The 24586-nt window shown below is 41.7% G+C and overlaps 1 protein-coding gene across 11 annotated transcripts in view; it reads right to left on the bottom strand.

Moving 5' to 3' along the window:
* Positions 1-24586, bottom strand: part of Golga4 (golgin A4) — a 92145-nt gene that overhangs the window by 56368 nt on the left and 11191 nt on the right. For 9 of the 11 annotated variants that reach the window (XM_052723712.1, XM_052723751.1, XM_052723707.1 and 6 more), the window contains exons 2-5: positions 21040-21129; positions 11680-11778; positions 7511-7576; positions 2490-2798 (exon numbers count right to left, since the gene is read on the bottom strand). In XM_052723712.1, the coding sequence (XP_052579672.1) occupies positions 2490-2798; positions 7511-7576; positions 11680-11778; positions 21040-21129 (564 nt within the window). The remainder of the gene's footprint in view (positions 1-2489; positions 2799-7510; positions 7577-11679; positions 11779-21039; positions 21130-24586) is intronic. The other 2 variants (XM_052723769.1, XM_052723778.1) reach the window with 1 other exon arrangement.

Below are 24586 nucleotides of genomic sequence, written 5' to 3'. Positions count from 1 at the left end.
TTCATCCTGAGTACCTGTGGCAGCAAGGAAAAGCAGAGGCAAAGGCTATGAAGTCTCTCTGTGCCTGAGAAGCTGCTTGACTCTGAGATAGCCTAGAATGGGCGAGCAGCCACAGCAACTAAGAACCAAACAGAATCTATCAACTGCTACCCATGTGGCCTTAATCAAGTCACTTAATCTCTATGGATTCCTAATCCCTTTTCTACAAAAATGAGCAAACTCACATTCACTTCATAAGGATGGTACAAAATTAAATGTCATTATAAATGTAAATGGTATTCAGCATACTTAAATGCTAACTATACTATTGTACTAGCTTCAGATATAAAACTATGGATAAATCTATAAAAGCAGCATAAAGATACACAAAAATATTTAAGACTATTTGTAGCATGAATCTTAAATGGTCTTATTAATAAGAACAAACCCAAGGCCAGCTATTGGGGTGAATGCTGGAAGATCAGAGAAGTGGAACAAGCCACAGCCACCTCACCTCGCCAGTTCCTCAGCTGATTCTGTTTCTTCAGACTGGAAGCCTCTCAGTCCTCATCCGAAGGGGTCTCAGCTGAACTAATGCTCAAAAGCCTAAAAGCTTAACCAGCCTAGTTCCTAGTTTTCACGCCTTACTATACTGTTCTGCTTTCTGCCATCACTTACTGGAATTACAGGCGTGAGTCACCATGCCTGGCTGTTTCCAGTGTGGCTTTGAACTCACAGAGATCCAGATGGATCTCTGCCTCCCAAGTGATAGGATTAAAGGCGTGTGCGCCACCATTTTCTGGCCTCTATATCTAGTGGCTGTTCTGTTCTCTGACCCCAGGTAAGTTTATTAGGGTACACAATATTTTGGGGAACACAATACCACCACAACTACTACTAATATTAGTAGAAATATAAAATAATAGTTTAAAATTTTTGAAGGAAAAAATTACTTAGTTCCACAGCTATGAAAGAGATACCTGGCTTCAATGTCCCATTTACATTTCCAGGGTCCATGAGAGTCCTTTCTATTTTGCCAGCATTTTAGTTTTAATAAAAAAGGTAATTTCTGTATTTCATCAAGGTTTTCACTTCACTTTGGTTTTGGCAGTATGGGTAGTGAATTAGCTACACAAACAGTGAAACTTGGACTAACTTTACACTCTAACCCTCAAGTTTACTAGTCTTTAACACGAATGTGACACTGATTCACTAGCACACTGAGTATGATAAACAAGAGCCACAGACAACAAAGGCTTTCCTGAAGCGGAATTTCTTAACTGCACTTGACAGAAAGGGACTCAAGGGAGCAAATGTACATTTCAGTTCCTGAGGTAAGAAAAAACAAAACAAAACACAAACAAACAAACAAACAAAAGAAAAAAGGAAAGCACTATTTACTTCCTCCCTTACCCCAAACAGAGTGAGTCACCAAGGATTTAGCAGTTAAAAGACTCATTTAGAGGGCTAGAGAGATGGCTCAGAGGTTAAGAAGAGCACTGGGTGCTCTTTGAGATTACCCTGGTTCAATTCCCTGCATCCACATGGCTGCTCCTAACTGGCCATATCATACCTCTGGTCCAGGGGCTCTGAGAGCCTCCTCTGGCCTCCAAGTGCACCAAACACACAAGTGGTACACAGACACACATACAAGCAAAACACCTATATGTGTAAAATTTTTTTTTTAAGGATTCATGTTAACAAAATTTTAAATGTCAAAAAAATAAAGACAGCCTGACAAGATGGCTCAGTGAGTGAGGGCATTTGTGGCCAAGGGCACTGACTGCCTGAGTTCAAGCCCTGGGATCTATATGGTAGAACAAGAGAACCAACTCCCACAAGATGGTCTCTAATCTCTCCTCCCACATGCTATGGCATGCAGTCATGCATGCACATACAAATACACAATACACAATACAAATTTTAAATTACATATTGGTACAATGAGAATGAGCCAAATCTTTTGAAGTCATCAGACTACCTAGCCAGTAGTTCTCAACCTTTCTAATACTGTGACCCTTTAAATAGTTCCTCATGCTGTGGTGACCCCCAACCATAAAATTATTTCATTGCTACTTCATAACTGTAAATTTGCTACTGTTATGAATTGTAATGTAAGTATCTGATATGCGATCCCCGTGAAAGGGTCATTAGACCCACAGGTTGAGAACCACTGAGCTAAACCATGGCAGTCAGAAAAGGTCACTGTGAAGTTACTCTAGTTAGATGAGCAACATGGGGGATAGAGAAGAAAGAGTGACCTCTGCCCTAGGTGTCCATTGACACTGCAGGAATGTGAAAACCAGGCTACACACAATAATCTCCCAAATGTCAGTCTGCTAAAAGGCACCTGTACCCAGAAGGCCTAACTTGGTCCTGCCACAAACTACCTGCCCCCAGTAACCAGGACCAGGGTCAGCCAGCCTCAGGCTAAGAGCAATGCAGTAATATGAAGGAGAGAACAGCCCAAGGGGAATGGATGAGCAGTGTGGGCCAGAGCCTGCTCCTACCTCTGAGTATTTCCCTCGGTAACTACTTAAGCTTCGCTCCATTCTTCGCAACCTCTGAAGCAACTGCTCTCTGTTGAGGCTGTCGGAACTCCCGGGTGCGTCTTCAGCCTCGCTCTCCATGTCGGAAGGTGGGTCAAAGGCAGCAGCAGTGGGGCAGTCCAGGTCAAGCTGGTTCAGGGACTCTCTGGAAGATGTCCGCACCAGAGACTCTTTAGAAGACCAGAATTCCTTTATGGGACTTCGGAACAGAGACTCCACTGAGGGCACTCGGAGCTGGAGCTTCTGCGCCAGAGTCTGCGAGTCGCCTGACTGGAACCAAAGCCCAATGGAGCAAGAGTTAAAATGCACACTACAGACATCTACTACCTGTCACTAGCAGTAGTCTAGTAAAAGCTCTAACAAATTCAATTTGCATCCCAGATAAGTAACACAAAACACTGTTTTCTGAAAAATGAAGACACTGGCCAATTTCTGTGAAAAATCTGGACCTGGAGTCAGAGAACTGGGCTCCGACTTTCACGCTTGTCACCTAGCAGTACAAATCCTCACTAAGTCACTTCCCTTCCGTTTCTTCATCTGTACAGAAGGAAGCATGGTTAGCAGGCTGACCCCACAGGGACTGTGAAGTCTCATGTGCCCACCTGCTGTTAGACCCTTTAACAGCACACCAGCCTAAAGTGTGGGCATCCAGGGTGGAGTGTGAGGTGAGAAGCTCAATTCAAGACAGCTTTATCTGGTGAGTCTTCATGGAGTTAATGATTCCAGATCATTCTTTTCACCAAAAAAGGTAAATGGGCTGAGGAAGATGGTAATGCATTAATGTGCCAATTCTGTTTAGCAGGGGAGTGGGGTGGCCTTGTGACAAACAGCTCTCCTGGAGCCTCTTCCTATGGACTCAGGCTGTTTGTAATAGTACAACCTGGAAACCACCCAAATACACCCGAGAACACACTGCAGAGTATATACAGAAGTTCACAAAGCACTACTAAAAGATCAAGCTGGAGGGCAGGAGACATGGCTCAGTAGTGAAGAGCATGTACTACGTACTCTTCCAGAGGACCAGAACCCATGTCAGGTGACTCACAACTACCTGTGGCTCCAGCTTCAAGGAATCTGATGCCTCTGGCCGGCCTCCTTAAACACCTGCACCCATGTGTATATCCCCCGACACACGTATACATACACATAATTAAAAAGTAAATAAATAAATTAAAAAGATAAAGCTAGAAAGCAGTGTGCAATTGGGTGGTGGTGGCACATGCCTTTAACTCCAGCACTCAGGAGACAGAGGCAGGTGTATCCTCTGAGTTGGAGGCCAGCCTGGTCTACAGAGTGAGTTCCAGGATGGCCAGGGCTACACAGGGAAACCCTGTCTTTAAAAAAACCAAAAAAGTAAAAAAAAAAAAAAAAAAAAAAAAAGCAGAAAGAAAAAGAAAAAAGGCAGAATGCATACAATGAGCTCATTTTTACTTCTTTTATAAATACTCTTTAATTTCTATGTATATTTTCACAGGTGTCATCAGAAGAGGTCACAAAGGCAAGGCACATGCAGAGGTAAACAGTGTCTTCGTGTGGTAAGATTTGGGGTGGATTTAGTTTCTGTGTTACATTACTCTGCACTTTCTGGTTTGTTTTCATAATGTGCAAGTTTCATCCTCATGATGGAGGGAGGGTCAGAAGGAAGAGAAGAGCCTTCCTGTACAAATCTTCAAGAACTGCTTTCCCTGGCAAGTCCATTCCCAGTCACCTATGACCCATGGGAAAATGCTGGTCAGCTCCTAGCACACAACATCCTTACAAGAGACCCTAGGAGAGACAGATGAGCACATGAGAAGAACCCTAAAACGAGCTGCTATTTCAGGACCTCCAGAAGCGAATGAACAATGTCAAAGTCTGCATTTGCAGAGTCTAATCATTCTAGCTGCCACGTCTACTCTGGCTGGCAGTAACTTTGATTGTCTATTTTTGGACTGAGGAGTGCTTGGCAAGTGTGCATCCCTCGGCCTACTCAGCCTTAGTCCCAGAGTAACACTTCTGAACAGAGTGTGACTCATCCCTTCAGTGGGAGAGTCAGGACCACCAAAGCTCAAGTCCCAACTCGTCTGTTGTTCTACAGGACCTGGTGCGATTTACTAAGCTCAATAGTCCTGTTTCCTCTGTACAATGAGGCTGGAAAGCACCTGAGGAGGAGGAGGAGGACGCCATCTACTCTGCAGGACTACAGGAAAGACTGAATGAGTTAATACGACATTCTGCAACAACTAGCATGAAGGGACTGGAGAGTAAAAGAGACAGCTTCAAACAAAAGCAAAGGTAGAAATAAAAGAATCATCAGGGCAGGGATGCAGCTTGCCGGTAGAGCATGCACTCTTCTGGTTGGAAGAACTAAGAGCATTTGCTATGGGGCCTGACTTAGCTTTGCCACAGTGTGTATGTGGCTTTGATGAAGTGACACAACCTCTTTCTGCCTGTCCCTTTTCATGAGGTGTGTGTGTGTGTGTGTGTGTGTGTTAAGAACTTAGGCTCCGATAAGGCAGGTACTACTTTCACAAGACATCTGACCTGTCCTCGTTCCTTCCTACCACAGCCAGATTTTGTTGAGTGTAACAACACAATCAGGCTAAAATGTTCAGCTTTTCAAACGCAAATTAAAACCCACTTGTTGTAGAATATTATTTTAAGATGTGCCACATTTGTTTGTGCTGTGGAATATTTGTTTAATGATGCAAAGATGTGTTGCATTCTTTTATGTTGTATTTGTTTAACTCTGTGAAGCTGTGTTCCTTTGCCTCTCTAAAACATCTGATGGTCTAATAAAGAATTGAATGGCAAATAGCGAGGTAGGAGAAAGGATAGGCGGGGCTGGCAGACAAAGAAAATAAATAGGAGAAATCTGGGAGGAAAAGAAGGAGGAGCAAGAGAGAACAAGAAGAGGACATCAGGGGCCAGTCACCCAGCTACAAAACCAACAATAGAGTAAGAAAGAAAAAAAGAGAGCAGATGCCTTTAATCCCAGTACTCGGGAGGCAGAGCCAGGAGGATCTCTGTGAATTCGAGGCCAGCCTGGGCTACAGAGTGAGATCCAGGAACGGCGCAAAGCTACACAGAGAAACCCTGTCTCGAAAAACCAAAAAAAAGAAAAATACAAAAATAGAAAAAGGCAAAAGCCCAGAGGCAAAAAGGTAGACAGATAATTTAAGAAAAGCTGACTAGAAACAAGTCAAGCTAATGCCAGGCATTTATAATTAAGAATAAGCCTCCATGTGTGACTTATTTGGGAGCTGGATGGCAGGCCCCCCAAAAGAGTAAAAGGAGCAAAACAACCAACAACCCCCCCCCCAGAAGTGCAAACCACCTCCTCAACCCAACCCCAACCGGTCCAGATGAAGGCTGATTAAATCTATGGTAATACACAGCATGAGATTCTGTGGAGCAATCCCAGTGGAAGAACTACCAGCTGCAGATGACACTGCCCTCTGAACCAACAGAATGAGGTAACAATAATCCCTACCATGCACCAACAGAAATGTCTAAATATGGTCAACAAAAGACACTCTTCAAAATGACCCCAAATCAAATCAGCCTGTTCATAGAATTTCTTTTTAACTGTCTTGTTCACCAGTGAAATATCAGCCAACAATCCTGTTCACCACTGGCATACCAGGAAGCAATGAAAATGGTTTGAAATCATAGCAACAATACAGATAAATCTCATGGAGTATGAAACAAAAGCAGCCAGACATGCTGGGCATGGTGGCTCACACTGTAACTTCAGTTCTCAGGAGGCAGAGGTAGGGCCAGTGCTAATCTGAAGCCAGCCTAGCTTACACAGTAAGTTCTAGACCAATCAAAGCAAGATGTAAAACTGTCTAAAGCAGTGGTTCTCAACCTTCCTAATGCTGTGACCCTTTAATACAGTTCCTCATGTTGTGGAACCATAAAATCATTTTCATTGCTACTTCATAACTGTAATTTTGCTACTGTTATGAATTGTAATGTTTTTAATGATTTATTTTATGTGCATTGGTATTTTGCCCACATGTATGCCTGTGTGAGAGTGTTGGATCCTCTGGAGTTACAGTTTGTGAACCATAATGTAAATATCTGGTATGCAGGATATCTGATATTGACCCCTGTGAAAGAAAGGGTTGTTCGACCCAAGGGGTTGTGGTCCACAGGTTGAGAACCATTGATCTAAAGAAATGGCAGGAAGGAGAAGGGAGGAGGTGGGCAGGCAGGAAACCTGACACTTTACATAAAGGTCAAAATAACAAAATTAACTTGCAGTGCTAGAAGCAAGAATGGTGAATACCTCTGAGGAAGAGAGAAGGACCGGAAGGGAGCCAAAGACTTTTACTAATTAGGTCTGGTTCTAGGGAACTTTTTGTTGTTAGTTTTTTAATATACCTATTAATTTATGTGTGCATACCAGGAGATAGAGCACATAAGTCAGAGGAGCACTTGCAGGAGTCAGTTCCTTCCCTGCACCGGTGGGTCCCCGGAATCACACTCAGATCATCAGGTTTGGTGGTGAGCACCTTTACCTGCGGAGCCACTGTGCCCTCACACCAGGTTGAGTGCTGAGTGCAAAGGTGTATTTGTAGGATGAATATGTCACACTTTTATACAGATATTAAAGTTTTGATTAATTTTCAATTAATATTGCTCTAATTTAGCTTTTCTAAGACTCAATAAAGTTGATAACAGACACTATAAGAAAGCCCACAGGCTGGGACTTTTTGGTATGGCTATCATTCTACTGATAGAACACGCTAGAACAGAGATGCTATTTCCTGAAGGCCGGCCTGTATTCATAAAGTATCAAGGATGCAATAGTCAAAGAGTGGGCGACAAGAAGTTGGAGGGAGAAGGGTGCCTCCGCAACACGCCTCCATCTGTAAACGGGAGTAGTGACAGGCCTGCCCTAGCAAAGAGGTTAGGTGGCATTCTTTCCAGGCACTCACAACAGACAGGCCAACGCTCTGAAAGGACTTATATTTTTAAATAAACTAGTAACAAACCTGAGGAGGGGACGCTTCGCTTCTGTTAACACCATCTGGAGACTTTGTAGCTTGAGTTGATACATTCTAAGAACAAGAAAGAACATCATAAAAAAGAGAATAGGAAACTAAAACTTAAAAGCTGTTAAAACACAATAATAAGACCTAGTAGACACTTTTATCTATTAAGCAAAATTAGTAATTGTTTATTAGAATATTTTCATGCAGGCAAAAGTAGTGTGGTTAAGTATTTTAGAAAAATCATTTTGCTGTAAAACATGAAACTACATAGCAAAGATTAGTGTGTAGCAAATTTATTTCAAGCTAATCACAAACTTCCTCCCCTTACATCCTAATTTTGTCCCCATGACAAAAATCAACTACAGGGAGTCTGTCGGCACAGCTCCCTCCAATAGAAAACTATCCAAAAAGTAGTTATGTCACCTGCTCCCTATAGTAAAACCACATCCAAATTAAAATTATTTGGACAAAGCTATTAAAAACCAAACTTGATAGTAAGAAATTGAAATGCCTCATTCATTCTAATCCAGCAATTTAAATGAAACCAATGTAATCATTTGCAGAAAAATGTTCTACTGAAAACTTCTTCCATATTTCCTGGCTGTTTGTTTTCTTTTGTTGATGAGCTCAGTGCTCCCAGGGCCAGTCATTGGTTACCTCATGACACAGACTGCAGAGATAGATTCGGAATGCTGTGCAGCACGCAAGCACACTGCCTCTATGACCCACCACCACTGCAGAAGCAGCTCATGAGAAAGCACTTCCTCGCTCTACACAACAGCGTTGCACCCCACAGAGCCATGGTCACTGTCCCAGGGGTCTGGCAACTACGTGCTACACTTTCTGCCTTTACAGCTAACCCAAGGAAAGATCAAAGGAGAAATAGGTAACTTGGCAAAAGTATTCTTAAGTTTCTCAAGGTAACTAGGTATTTAACAACAACAAAGTAATCTTTGGGTATTATAAATTTATTGTGTTGTATAATTTAACCTTATTTTTCAGGAAGGAAAGCAAAGTATTTACAAATGGAGGGTTTCTTTGGCATTCTTATTTTATGAAATGGGGTGTCACTAAGTTGCCCAGGCTAGTCTTAAAGTCCTAGGTTCAGAGGATCCTCTCCCACCTCAGTTTTTCAAGTCCTGGGTTACAAATGTGTACCACCACCCTAGCTTTAGGATTTAATTTGCTAAAAATGTTTAAAGTAGGGGAATGAGTGTATGTGTAGGTTGGAAACAATGTGGCCATGGAAGTATGAGAATGGTGATAACAGATGGCAAAGGATGGATATGAGCTATTAATTGCTGACACTGGGTAATAGACATGTGGTGATTGGGAATAGTCACATTATTACTATTTATAATTTATAATAGGCTTCAATTTTTCCTTAGTTAAACTTTCAAGTACCTTCTCTTCTCTCTGAAATAAGTTCTTAATTTTTACCAGTCCGAGAGATTTCTTTATAGTTACATAGGAAAAAATGCTGGGAGAACATAGGGTTAACCTACCTTCCTGATCACCATCATTTCAATGACAAAGTAATACTACATAGGGCATGTTATTTACATAATATCATAGTAATAAACCGTAAGGTCAAAAATACATTTAAATTATGAAGAAAGGTCTCAAAGGGCTCCATACACTAGGTCAGGACAAAGAGTGGCAGCAAGGTCCCACGACCTAACACACAAGTGTGGTCCCCATGAGAAAGCCGCTCCACAGCTATTTAAACATCACCAATCAAGCTCACAGCACACAATACTTCAAACAATTCTTAAAGCTTTCTTTTCTTTGGACTCTTCGTTCGTTTGTTTTGAGACAGGGTATCACGTAGTCTAAAGTCTTAAATTCACTAAGTTGCTGAGGCTGGCTTTGAACTCCTGGTCTTCCCTCCTTCACTTCCTGAGTGCTGAGATTACAGGCATGCATAAGCACGACCAGCCTTGAAAATATTTTTAAATGTAAATACTGTATTATATAGCCAAGTAAGTATAGTATAGCCAGGGGCACACTGGCCTAGCAGACTGTGTGACTCTAAACCAGCGCTGCTCTCTCGAAGCAAAGCTTGAGGTTTCGCCACTATCTGTAGAGTCCTCCTTTCCGCCTTGTTCTGTTTTCAACTTTTGCAGTCCCTGCATTGGGACGCCCCATCTGGCTTCCCTGCAGACCCAACACGTCTATCTGATGCTTGTTTTCTTCTCCAACACTTGGACTCTTTTGTGCATACATGCACATCGACATCCTTGTCTCCACATTAACCTGTCAGCCCTCAGGGGCAGGGCACACCAATATTCCCATCCTAACATTCCCATCCTAACATAAGCACTCAATGAAGGCTTGTTGAATCCTTGCCTAGACACTTCCTTCACATAGAGAAGTGGAGGGGTTCACTCAACATACGTTGATGATCAGAGTCACCAAAACTTCCTTCCACTGGGGCAATTTTTAGACAAAAGGAAAACCATTCAGCTGATTTTCCTATATACACCTTCTCTTCTCTGCCAAATTTGTCTTCAAACATATTCTTTTCATTTTTTTCCTACAATCTTCTCTAATTATATCTGTTTCAATCTTTCTATAACTATTTTTTGACTGCTGAGCACTAAGGATACAGTTGTTTTTAAGAGTAAAGAGAGAAGTATGTTTTCAAAAACTAAATTAAGCCGTGGCAGGGTAGCACATGCTTTTAACCCCAGCAACTGAAAAGCAGGCAGGTCTCTGTGAGTTTGAGGCCAGCATGGTCTACATAGCAAGTTCCAGGACAGCCAGAGCTAATAATAGAGAAACCTGCCTCCCCTCAGGAAATAAATAAAAACCTTAAAAAAAAAAACTAAAATAGGGAAAACTCAGCACTTAGTGAACTTGTAATTAATCCCCACTAAATTTGTGTTATGATACCAAATAACGATTCTAGTTTCCCTTTGTCTCATGGAGAAATGTAATCACGAGCATATAAAATGTATATGATTAGTTTTTTTTAGTCTACTTAAGTTTATTTCTAAATAATTTAAAGCATTCACTTTTACCTTATAGTATTTTTGACAACAGAATAGGAATTGAAAAGAAATTATTTTATATACTGTATTCATGAAAGTTATGCCTTTTAAGTTTCTATTACTCCTATATGCAAAATACAGCATGTCTTTTTTTTTTTTTCTTTTTTTAAGTAAACTGGTAAATCTGGGTAGCTGGGACTCCCGACTCAGCCCCAAATATCTTTATAAACAGTAAATGTTCCTTGTAGCCAGAGACAGAGAGAAAGCAGCTTTCCAAATGTCCCTTGCCATCCTGTCTCCACCCTGAGCTGTTTTCTTCCCTAGACCCAAGTTTGGAGTAGAACTGAAGACCACTGCTGACCGTGTGCACACCAAGCCTTCACTGGCACCTGGCTTAAGAACAAATGTTCTGTTTTTACCATTAGCTACCAAGTTAAACCAATTCTCAAACCCAGTTCAGTCATCCTCCAAGGGAACATCAAAAGCTATCCTTAGTAAGTAAACACTGATACATTTTAATTTATTAAAATATCAGTTTACCAGATACTCCAAATAGAAAAAAAGTCTACTTTCCCAAAAATAAATCATATATAAAGTTAAAATTAAGTGAATTCATTCTTTTTTTTTTAAATGAGACAACTGTTTTCTTTCATACTTAAAAACTAGTAATTACAAAACACAATGTACTGACTTCTTAACTGCAGTTTCAAAATAAAGACATGAACATGCTAATATAGAATCTACCTACCTACCACTGTTGTTAAGTATTGATTTACACAATGCATTATTTTCCTTAAAAAACCATTTGCATCTCCAACACTCTTGGCTTCCTCCTAATAGTAAAACAGATTTCTAACCACGCACACTGGCTTTTTCGGTATAAGCAAACACTTTCAAGGGATAAAACTTAAGCGCTAGTTCTAGCAAGTGAAGGCTGCCTTCGCTACATTAGCGGGAAGGGGGAATGTTACTGGGATGCTATTAGAGTTACCAGGAAGCAGCTAGCTGCCACACTCAGCGACTTGTTCTCTAGGGTTTTAGGGCAGGGTTAGCAACACGGACACTGAAGATGCTCTGAGGGAAGGTAAGTGATAAACCGCATGAGATTTGCTGCTACAACTACCCAGAGGCTTTGCTTCCCCACAAGGGAATGCAAAAAGCGGTGGAAGGACTCACCACACTGTCAATCTGTGTTTTAGGCTGTTTGGAGGAATCCAAAGCAAAGATAGTATACTCAGAGAGAAAGGCAGGTTCTGCTACCATCCCGGCTAGTACCTGTCTCAGTCAGTGTAATAAGCAGAGGCACAAAAACAAACAAATGATGAACATAAATCATGGCATGTTCCAAAGTGACCGCACAGCACAACACTATAGCATCTCAGTACGACAGCCACCGTCATGATGATCACCCCCTCTCCCAAAGAGGAAACAGCAGGTTGCTGGGGAAGACCAGGAATGGGATCAACTAGTGAGTTTAGGATTTTTAAGGGCAACTTGGACACCACTTGCTAACTGGCATACAGATGTCTGCAGCAGGCATCTTGGCACCCAATAAATCTGGCAACTGGATATAAAGGTCGATTCCAATATAAAAAATGCACAAAAGTGCCATGTATCAGTGATAAGCAAAGAAGATTCTGAAGATCTACAGAAAATAATGCCCAGAACTAACAAGACTGCATACTTAAATTTTCCTAGGAGGCTATATCTTAGACATTACATGAACTCTTCTTACCGGACACCATCCTCCTCCTCAGCAGCAGCAACAGCAAAAACCTGACAGGAGAAACTTCAGGAGGTGATGGTCTAGGGTACAGCTATAGAGCCCCAACACACCAGCTTCACAGGTCTATAATCATCCTCAACTCACTGACTTATATATACCAACTATAGAGAACATTCATGTCAATCATCTCTCAGTCAAGGGGCTTGAAAATAAATGTAAACAACACAACTTTAGCATAACTTTTATAAATACTAAAGTGATTTCTTTAGATACTTAAAAAGACAGTACCAAAGTATACAAGAATAATAAAACACAAAAAATACCTTTGTTAATACTTATATGCAAAATTACTTTTATCAAAAGTACATATACGTAAGAGCCAGGTGATGATGGTGCACACCTTTAATCCCAGAACTCAGGTGACAGAGGCAAGCGGATCTGAGTTTGAGGCCAGCCTGGTCTACAGAAGCAAGTACCAGGACAGCCTGGAATATGCATAGAAACCCTGTCTTAACCGCCCCCCATAACTACATACATAAGAAACATCTGAAATAAACAAAATCTATAGTTCTTTCTTTCTTCTTTCTTCTTCTTCTTCTTCTTTCTTTCTTTCTTTCTTTCTTTCTTTCTTTCTTCTTTCTTTCTTTCTTTCTTTCTTTCTTTCTTCTTTCTTTCTTTCTTTCTTTCTTTCTTTCTTTCTTTCTTTCTTTCTTTCTTTCTTCTTTCTTTCTTTCTTTCTTTCTTTCTTTCTTTCTTTCTTTCTTTCTTTCTTTCTTTCTTTCTTTCTTTTTCTTTCTTTCTTTCTTTCTTTCTTTCTTTCTTTCTTTCTTTCTTTCTTTCTTTCTTTCTTTTCCCCCCGAGACAGGGTTTCTCTTGTGTAGTTTTGGTACCTGTCCTGGATCTCACTCTGTAGACCAGGCTGCTCTCGAACTCACAGAGATCCGCCTGGCTCTGCCTCCCGAGTGCTGGGATTAAAGGCGTGTGCCACCACTGCCTGGCCGACCCTAGTTCTTTTGATACATATTCTTTTGTGCTTTATTTTTCTTCCAGAAGCTATTACACCAATACACAAACAATCCTGAATTAGGTGTATTTTTTTATTGAAAATGATTCATTCTGCATGTATAAGTTAACATCAGTGGTCTTTCTTGATTGCTTTCCACTTTACCATTGAAGCAGGGTCTCTCCCTGAGCTTGGAGCTTGCCAGTTCCAGCTAGTCTACAGCTAGCCAGCTGGCCACAGGGGTCCCTCCCACCCCTGTCTGCCAAGGGCTAGGATTACAGGCTGCCACCACACTTGCCTGGCTTTTGTGTAGGTTCTGGGGATCTACACTACAGTCCTCACACTTGTACAGCAAGTGCTGTCCCACTGAGCTACCTCCCCAGACCCCTCATGGTAGAGACTGCATGCCTATTCATGAGTGAAACTGCAGATTACTAACACATATGCAAGCACACAAGATCAGTACTTGTAAGACAGAAGATTTGAATAGGAGCTCTGTGGGTGTCACAGATTTCTCAATGGTAACTGCTTTTAGGGATACAATGGTATAATTATACAGGATGTTGCTATTTGGAGAGAGGGTATACAAGCTGCCCCTAGTTTTTTATAATCTGCATATATAATTATTACAAAATGAAAATGCTAAAAAATTAATCAAGTTAAATATTGATGGCAGTTGTTTTAAGAAAAATTATATAATAAAGTATAATACTCCATGGTATATAATACACTAAATAATGCAGCACATAATATACAATAAATTATATATTCTGTAAAGGACATGTCTGAAAATAAGTATGTACAAAAGGTTAAAAACATACACTTTCCCCTCAGGACTTTAGGGCTACAGACACTGACAAAAGTGCTCACTAATTCTTTACCCAGCACTATACTAGAGACATCCTAATGACAGACATAATGTTGCTTTATTTGGTCTGGCTGGTGTTTGAAAACAGGGCCTCATGTACCTCAGGCTGGCCTCCAGATTATTATGTAGCAAGGATGACTTTGAACACTGACTCTCCTAACTCTTGTTCCTCCTAACTGGATTAGTTAGGTGTCACTACACCAGACTAAGACAAAATAAAACTGGATTAAATTAAACAAGTTTTTAGAACAATGCATGTGCACATTGGTGTATGTGTGCACATAAGCGTGTGGGTAAATGTGGAGGCCAGAAATTCATGTTGAGTGTCTTCCTTTATTGCTCTCAACCTTCTTTTCTTTTTTTTTAAAGACTTATTTATTTTTATGTGCATTGGTGTTTTGTCTGCATGTATGTCTGTGCAAGGGTGCCAGATACTCTGCAACTGGAATTACAGACAGTTGTGAACTGCCATGTGAGTGCTGGGAATTGAACCCAGGTCCTCTGGAAGAACAGTCAGTGCTCTTAACTGCTGCTGAGCTATCTGTCCAGCTTCGTCAATCTTACTTTCTTGAGACTGGGTCTCTCACGAAAACTAGAACTTACCAATCTTGCCAAGACTGGCCAACTATCGAGCTCCAGGGACCCTCCAGCCTCTGCTTCCTCAGTTCTAGGAGTATATGTGTGTGCCATCACACCTGGCTTTTTACATGGGTTCTAGGAATCCAAACTGAGTCATCATGCTTGTACAGCAAGCCATCTCTCAAACCCAAGATTTTTTTTAAGCTCTTTTTGTCATATTGGTGACTAGCACTCCTAGGATAGAATCCAAGAACTTTCTATATTAAATTCTAAATGTTATTACCAGTTATATATTAATTATATTATATATATATATATATATATATATATTAACTTTGAATAAATGTTAACTTGAAGTTGAAAGCTACACAGATTCACTTCTCTTAGGCTTCCAAAGTTAACTTTTTAAAAACAACACTGTTACCCATGCAAGTTAAAAAAAAAAATGCGCCGGGCGGTGGTGGCGCACGCCTTTAATCCCAGCACTCGGGAGGCAGAGGCAGGCGGATCTCTGTGAGTTCGAGGCCAGCCTAGTCTACAGCGCGAGATCCAGGAAAGGCGCAAAGCTACACAGAGAAACCCTGTCTCGAAAAACCAAAAAAAAAAAAAAAAAAAAAAAAAAAAAAAAATGCAAGTTTAAAAGGGAATATATGTGAAGTTTTAAGAGAGCACCACCCAAGTTTGATGCCCATCATAGAGAAACGGTGACCAGCATTCCAAAAGGTAAGGTAGTCACACAGAAATGAACAGTATGGAGCCAAGCGTTTCCCTCACCAAAGCAAAACAACTAAGATCAGTTTCACACACACCCCACCCTTCACCCCACTCCCCAGAACCTCAGAAGCCCTTCTCCTGTCCTTATCTGCTTCTTTATGTCTGTGGGTCTCACCACCCCAGCTCCTGGCTGCCCAAACAGCTCAATGGTAGAAACTGCACAGCAGGTACAAGGCCACTGGTTCCATCCCAACACCAAACAGAAAGCAAACAGCTCTTCTCCAATACTCAAAAAGATTCCAGCCAGTCAATGTCTAAAATTGGTTCAAATTTTAATCTACAACAGCTAAAAACAAACTCAGCTCTTGTGTGTGGTCCCCAGTGGTGTCACCACGGCACAACACTGAGTAGAATTATGTGCCCTGGCATTCATGTCAACCTGAAGTCTCTGGAGTATCTCAGAGGATCTCGACCTACCCTGCAAATCTCATGCACGCCATCCCTCCACATCTGTGTCTGTCTATGGTGGGGTAGTCAGTACTTTTTGTGAATTCACTCATTTTCCTTAGTCTTATTATAACTGACACATTCCATCTTTTTTTTCCTTCTCCAGAATTTCTAATTAGTTCTTTTTCATATCTACCTAAACTAGTTTTGTTTGGGCTAAGTTTTTCTCACAACACTCTGTTGATTTTAAGAAATTATTTTTTCGGGCTGGAGAGATGGCTCAACGGTTAAGAGCACTGGTTGCTCTTCTAGAGGTCATGAGTTCAATTCCCAGCAACCACATAGTGGCTCACAACCATCTATAATGATATCTGGCGCCCTCTTCTGGCCTGCAGACAGAACACTGTATACATAATAAATGAAACCTTTAAAAAAAAAAAATTATTTTTTCACTTGTCTTACTGTAGACTACTCTACTGTTTGAAGCTCATCTTTTATAAACTCATACCTTAGTGTCTAGTTTTGCTGGCTGACTTCTTGTTTCTTTAGAATTTCCTTTACAGCAGTGGTTCTCAACCTGTGGGTCATGACCTCTTTGAGGGTTTGAACAACCCTTTCACAGGGGTCACCTAAGACCATCAGAAAACACAGACATTTACATTATGATTCATAACAGTAGCAAAATTACAGTTATGAAGTTGCAAAAAAATGATGTTCTGGTTAGGGGTCAGCACAGCATGAGGAACTGTACTGAAGGGCCGAAGCACTAGGAAGGTTGAGAGCCGCTGCTCTACAGGCTCATTTTGAAAAAGGTGCTGTCTCTCATTCCTCCTGTGACAGTCCCTTTTCATCCAGTTCATCTGATTCCCAGGGCTCCACCAGCTTAGGTCAGAATCTATGGCAAGAACCATGGCAAGCTGAGCCACTAAGCCCAACAGAGGTGTGACTTAGTTCTTGATCATGAGGCTGCTCCCCAAGGACAGAAGCTTCCCCTAACAAGCCACAGAAAGCCCTGGCAGCAGCAGCCAACTCCTGCAGCTAGGAGAGCCATCTCAGCTCCGCTGCTGTTCACAACCCACTCTAACTCACCGACACAGAACACTTCAGTTCTGCTGCTGTTCACAACCCACTCTAACTCACCGACACAGAACACTTCAGTTCTGCTGCTGTTCACAACCCACTCTAACTCACCGACACAGAACACTTCAGCTCCGCTCAATCTATCCAAACAGACTTAAGTAAATGCCTACACTAAAGCATGCACCTCCTTCACCTTGCTGCTGTGCCGCATGTGGTACTGGCTTAATACCACCCTGGAGGACTGACAGAACAGTACCAAGGGGGTTTTCATTCTTACAGAGCTGCAGTTGAAAACAGCTGACTTTGGCCTCAACTCCAAGCCTCTCAGAAATGGTTTCAGTCCATCTTGGCCTAGAGATGTTTACCATGTTTGAGAACTCAGGTACACCCTCAACAAGAGGAAATGTTCATTCTATGTCTGTGGCTCCAGCACAGAAAGGGTGCATAGGGCAATCAGACCACAAGTCCTCCAGGTGAAGGTTCAGCACAGCTGGCTGTGTGCACAGCCTGCTTCAGCTTTTTTTTTTTAAAGATTTATTTATTTATTACATATACAGTGTTCTGCCTGTATGTATGCCTGCAGGCCAGAAGAGGGCACCAGATCTCATTACAGATGTTTGTGAGCCACCATATGGGTGCTGGGAATTGAACTCAGAACCTTTGGAGCAGCCAGTGCTCCTAACCGCTGAAACATCTCTCCAGCCCCCAGCCTGCAGCTTTTTAAAGGGCATCTCTGAAATTCCTTCAGAAACCATTGCTAATTCCAAGTAACTGTTTAATTTCTTTTTATTCAGTCTTTTTTCCTGTTTTCACTTTTATTCACAAATTTGATTGTCATCCCTCACACAGAGTAGTGGAGGAGCCATGCTAAGGAGTTGAGCGCCTCAACAGCTCGCATTCTCTTACCTCACTTAGATCACAACGTTCAAATGGCCAGCTAGAGGCACTGTGCTCTTCCTCGCGGCACTGTGCACCTCAGCGAGCACCGTGGCGGTGGCGGCGACACAACGGCCGCAGAGACTGGTGAAAACGAGGGAGCCCCGTGCTGAAGTTCACGGCCACAGCTAAGGGTCACTGTGTCTGTGTGGCCACCTCTACTTCATACAGTCTTAAAGGCAAGCTTCTGTAACTCTCCTAGCCCAACACAAACACTGCAGATGTAAAAGGATGGAGAATGAAGATACAATATAGACCTTAAGAGGTTTCACTCCAAGTACCTAAGACCTGAGAAAAGCAACAAAACATCAACTTACCACTCCAATTCTGGCTTTGCTTCTCCCCACCCCCACCCTCGCTTGAGTCAGGGTTTCTTCTCCATGTAACAGTCCTGGCTGTCCTGGAACTCACTCTGTAGCCCAGGCTGGCCTTGAACTCACAGAGATCTGCCTGCCTCTGCCTCCTGAGTGCTGGGATTAAAGGTGCCACTCCAATTCTGAAAATGCCTATCACTAAACTAGAAAGTGTAATCAAAAAGTAATTTTTCAAAAGATCAACAAACCTCTAGCTGAGGTAGAAGAAAAAACAGACAATGAAACCTTACTGTTAACATAGATGAAATGGAATTTTCATTTAGATGAAATTTCAATTTAGATGAAATGGAAACAACTTTTTAAAATTAATAGGAAGAAACAAAAAACTGAATGAATCCGAATAGAGCTATAGAGATTAAATTAGTAATCAAAACACTTTAACACATTTTTTTTAAATGGGAAGATAAAGGGGGTTACAACAGCCCAAGACCAGATCAAATTCTTCACAAACTCTTCCAAAAAATACATAAAAGGAGAATATGAATTTGTTCTATGAGGTCAATAAGTCCTGATAACAAAATCAGAACTCACAAAACAATAAAGGAAACTGCTGATGGACATCCCTTATGAACACGTGAGAATCTTCAAGACAATGAAACTAATGAAAGCAAATCCAGCCACACACCAGAAAACAGTATGCCATGATCAAATGAGATTCCTGCAGGAAGCAAAGTAAATTTAGTATCAATAGCAGTTAGTACAAGTGTCACAGTCTGCAGAAATACATTAAAACCTTGGGTCCACTTCAATACACACAGAAGGACTTCGTGGGCCCACAGAGGAGTGACACTAGGCAGCTTTAGTCTTCAGGGACAAGACGGCTCACCGAACAAGATACTTGCCACCAGGCCTGATGACCTGAGTTCAATCCCCTGGACCCATATGGTAAAAGGAGAGATAGACTCCCGAGCTGTCCTCTGACTTCCACATGCACACTGTGATGCACACATACATCCACAAAATAGATAAAGTAATAAACTTCTTACTGTTAAAGCTTAAAAATCTGGATGCTAGCTGTGGGTAATTTAATCCACCTCCTTTATCATGTGAGCAAGTTCCCTTCCACTCCTACTTTGTTCTTATCATGAACCAGAGTTGGATTTTCTAAATACCTCCTCTGTGTGTTAATTCACTTTGAGGCTTCTTAAAATTACTATTCACAGCCGGGCGGTGGTGGCGCACGCCTTTAATCCCAGCACTCGGGAGGCAGAGCCAGGCGGATCTCTGTGAGTTCGAGGCCAGCCTGGGCTACCAAGTGAGTTCCAGGAAAAGGCGCAAAGCTACACAGAGAAACCCTGTCTCGAAAAACCAAAAAAAAAAAAAAAAAAAATTACTATTCACAGAAATGCAATGTATGCTTGTAAATCAATTTTATCTGCATTTATTTGCTAGACTCATTTGTTCTAATATTTTTTTACTGAACTCCTTCCAACTTTCTATATATAAGTCCTCTGCGTACTGACATGATTTTACACCCCCTTTAGCCTGTGGCTTTTGTTGCAGGTCCTGCCCAGCACCCACAGATACAATGTCACACACTTGCCTCTCCTGTTCTTAGAGGGAAAGTGCTCAAATTCATTCATTTTAGTTTGTTTTCCAGGAGGGGTCTTTCTTTGATGCCCTGGATGGTCTCAGAAATCCTGAGCTCAAATGGTATAGTAGCTGTCTTTAGCTGATTTTGTATTTCCTTATCTGGTTTGCTTCCAAGTTGTTGCTAAAAAACAATTTCTTCTCTCATTTCAGAGTGATACTGGGCATTGTGCCCTTAAGAGAAAGCTGCTCACAAGACAATTCCTATATTAAACTGGAAGAGACAACCATCCCAACAAATAAGCAAAGTGCACTTTCCACACATGATGCACTTACATACATGCAAGCAAACACTCATATACATAAAATAAAAATAAATAAGTATTTTAGGGGTGGGCGGGTAGAGACATGGCTCAGAGGCTAAGAGCATTGGCTGCTCTTCCAGAGGATCCAAGTTCAATCCCTGGCACCCACATGATGGCTCACAATCATCTGTAACTTCAGTTCTGGAGATCTGATGCCTTCTTCTGGCTTCCATGGGTACCAGGCATACATGTAGCACACAGACACAAACCATAAATGTAAAATAAAATAATTGTTAAAAAGAACTGGACACCTCTTAGGCTGGATAAGTGGCTCAGTGGCTAAGAGTACCTGTCACTCTTCCAAAGGATCTGGATTTAGTTCCCAACACCCACAACTGCCTGTAACTACAGATGCAGCAGATCCATCACCCTCTGGTAGTGCCCCTAGGGAGTCAGAACCCCTAGAGCATTATAGGAAATATGCATCCCCATGTGGTTGCTTGGAAACCTGGGTCCCGTGTAAGAGCAGCAACTGCTCTCAACTGATCAATTTCTTCAGTCCCCTTAACAACTTCCTAATTTATGTTATACTTCACAGAAAAAAAGGAACAAAAAACAATTTTCATGCCAGTTGCTAGTTATATGGAATTGGTAGTTACTTTTCAGTTTCTAACCACCAGCTTGAAAATATAGGGCTTTTCCCCATATTTAAACAAAACATTACTGAATTATTCTAATAGCTCCAAATATTAAATAAACATACTTATCTTCTTAAATTATTTTGCTCTAAGAAACAGTTTACAAGAATTAACTGCTACTTGTATTTTAAAAAGAAAAAGATTAGTTGAGTTATTAATAAATTCAGTACCCTGAAATTAAATAACTGTCTTGTCAAAATTGTTTCCCATATTGTCAGCAGCAGCAGCATTACAGCTGAACTCCCTATAAGAAGTACATCAGAAGGCCACACTAACCTCTCTGTTGGGTGTCACGTCATCAAGCTGGTCTGTAAATGAAGATGTCCTGCTTCTAATCCTTGTTGGTGTTGAAGAGCTGGAGGAAGCCTACATTTAAAAATTATTGTACAAATTAGAAGACAGCACTGACTAGTACATTATTCTCTGAGCGGTTCTTTTCTGTGGTGATAGTGTGTCCCCCAAAATATTGTGCACCTTAATAAACTTATCTGGGGTCAGAGAACAGAACAGACACTAGATAGACATAGAGGCCAGAAAATGGTGGCACACACACCTTTAATCCTAGCATTCTGGAGGCAGAGATCCATTCGGATCTCTGTGAGTTCAAAACCACACTGGAAACAGCCAGGCATGGTGACTCACGCCTTTAATCCCAGTAAGTGATGGCAGGAAGCCGAACAGTATATAAGGCGTGAAAACCAGAAACTATAGTCTGGTTAAGCTTTTAGGCTTTTAGCAGCAATTCAGCTGAGATTCATTCCTGATGAGGACTCAGAGGCATCCAGTTTGAGGAAACAGGATTGGCTGAGAAGTTGGCGAGGTGAGGTTAGCTGTGGCCTGTTCTGTCTCTCTGACCTTTCAGCGTTCACCCCCAATACCTGGTTCTGGGTTTGTTTTTATTAATAAGACCTTCTAAGATTCCTGCTACACTTTTCTTTTTTTGTTGTTGTTGTTTTTTCGAGACAGGGTTTCTCTGTGTAGTTCTGGTGCCTGTCCTGGATCTCACCCTGTAGCCCAGGCTGGCCTCGAACTCACAGAGATCCACCTGGCTCTGCCTCTCAAGAGCTGGGATTAAATGTGCGCCACTGCTGCTGCAGTTCTTTACTTACTTCATGTCCAGGAACTCAAAGAAAGGAAAGGGACATAAAAAACAAACAAACAAAAGAACAAGAAAAAATAATTACAGTAGATCAACTATAAGACTTAGCCACCCACTAGATCCTGACCTGATAGTCAATTTTAGCAAAATATAAGAAAGACAAGGCTGTGATTATATTTAGGATGATAATACTGGGGGTAACAGAGGTCAAGTGAAGTACATGAAAATTCTATCTTTGCCACTTTTCTGTAAAACGAAACAAAATGATTCAAAAATTTTAAGTTCGTTAAAACCAAAGCAAAAAGGTTGAGCCAGATGGTGGTGGTGTATGCCTTTAATCCCAGCACTCAGGAGGCAGAGGCAGGTGAATCTCTGTGAGTTTGAGGCCAGCCTGGTCTACAGATCAAGTTCTAGGGTAGCCAGGGATACACAGAGAAACTGTCTTGAAAAACCAAAACTCAACAAACAAAAAGGTTGTCAATTTCAACTCTGAAGTCCTTGAAACATTCAATACTATGAAATTTACAGGCCAATAGCATGTCTCCCCTCTTTAGTCAAAAGCCTTCTTTGAATCTCCATGTACAGCCCAGCTGGACACTGAAATGCTAAGAACAGCTAGATTACTTGACTCCTCACTAGACAACAAAGAGCCCAAATACTAAACCTGGTGTCTGAAGTCTACTCTAATGTGAGCTAAAAACAGCCCGGAGAGCATAAAACCAAAACATTAAGCCTCCTCTGTACTTGTGACAAAATCCTCTGAACTCACCTGCATGTCTGCTTCCTTACTCACATATCTACGCAGCTTTACAGAGAAAACACTGAATAAATAACCTGTCACCCACATGAGAGAACAAGTGGACAGATGGAACTCTAATCTAGGTGTGAGCACACTGCTATGGCCAGGTTAGAGAGGTCATGAGCGGAGTCCTATACATACACATTCACATAAACACTACACACACAGGGCAGATGTTCAGTAAACAGTGTGGAAACAACTGGCCATCCACTCCAGGAAAGATACAAACGTTAGCCTCTGAAGAGAAATGATGTCTAGGTCAAGGGCAGAACACAGAATGAGTTTAAGTGGCAGGGACACATCTGTATAGCTAAGCTCAATAACTTTCTTTAATAAACAGATCTTATAAGGCCGTAAGTTAAATCTTAAAAACTTACTAGCCCAGTCCTCTCTTTATCTTCAACAGCAAACTTGAGATCTGCCAATCAGACACACCCACGTGAGACTGAGTCACAAGTAAGAAAATAGAAATGCGAAGTTAAAGGTCACCCTTTGGTAAGCATAGGCACAGATCTGGGAACAGCTAAGGGAGCACAGAGCAGTGGGAGGTGCCCTGCCGGTGCCAGGTGTGAGCACTGAACTTTTTTTTTAAGCACCCAGGATGTAGTAATCAGCCTACAGACCCTCTAGAAACGGTCAGCTACCAAACATTCTTTAACAAACTCCTTTTCTTCTTGCCTAGACTGAATTCTGTTACAATTCCAACACACGCTCCTTCTAAAAATGATCTTAAAAACAGCACACGATCCACTAAAACCAGCAAGTCACCTTAAGGGGTAAGATATCCTCTACCATCCAAGACAAAACGAGATGAACGGACTAGGCCTTAAAAGTTTAACCAGACAGCCGGGCGGTGGTGGCGCACGCCTTTAATCCCAGCACTCGGGAGGCAGAGGCAGGCGGATCTCTGTGAGTTCGAGGCCAGCCTGGTCTCCAAAGCGAGTTCCAGGAAAGGCGCAAAGCTACACAGAGAAACCCTGTCTCGAAAAACCAAAAAAAAAAAAAAGTTTAACCAGACAAATAGGTGAATGTGACATAAATCTTTATCAATGGTTCTAACACCTAGAATACACATAACTAAAAGTCCATGTTATGTTTTGGAAGTGTGGGGGTGGGGGTGGGGTGCACTAAACCCTGTTTACTCCACAGACGGCTTTCATCAAAGTTGAGGGAACTGAACCCTGGGCAAAGCGCTTGCTGTACAAACACGCAGTCTGAGTTTCCGGATGTTTGGCACCCATGTAAAATGTGGGCACAGCAGTACACATCCTAGCCCTTCTTACACCTCGAGCCAGTTTCCACACCAAGCCTCAAAGGCTGAGATACTAGAAGCTGCCACTAGAAGGGACGAGCTCCCTTTGGGATAGAGGTGATGAAATGTTAGAAAACCAACTAGAAACTACTGACTAGAGGAAATTCCCTGCTGTGACTCCATGTCTAAGAAATCTCTGGGTTATTAATTCAGCTCTCCAAATACCCAGATGCCAGGAAAGGACACCCTATATAGAGACTTTTACTCACTTGGAAAAATACCTCAATGTGAATTTTAAAACCGCCCTTACATCTCAGCCTCCTGTGGGCCTGATCAGAAGGACTCATCAACTGTGGATAAATGTGAAACAAAGTGACTTAAAGTTTTGAAAGTATATAAGGACGAAGAGTGAGCTCTAAAACGCCCTGGGACCAGAACAGTGCAATAGCACCTGGCAACATCCAACCTAAGGGCTGACTGATCTTCTATGGAGCTACAAGAGAAGAATCGTGAGGGAAACATTGGTCTCCTGGGGCATGGATCTTTAATGGGCTCTGACAATATAAGACAGGTATGAATTTAAAGGGCTGGAGACACCTCAGTGCTAGAGCACTTGCCTAACTTGGGAAAGGCCCTAAATTCCGTGTGTGTGTGTGTGTGTGTGTGTGTGTGT

Source organism: Peromyscus californicus, unplaced genomic scaffold (genome assembly GCF_007827085.1).
Source record: "Peromyscus californicus insignis strain IS unplaced genomic scaffold, ASM782708v3 Scaffold_11__1_contigs__length_118956290, whole genome shotgun sequence".
Lineage (NCBI taxonomy): Eukaryota > Metazoa > Chordata > Mammalia > Rodentia > Cricetidae > Peromyscus > Peromyscus californicus.
The sequence above is the reverse complement of the archived record's forward strand: the minus strand, read 5'-3'. Positions and strand labels throughout refer to the sequence as shown.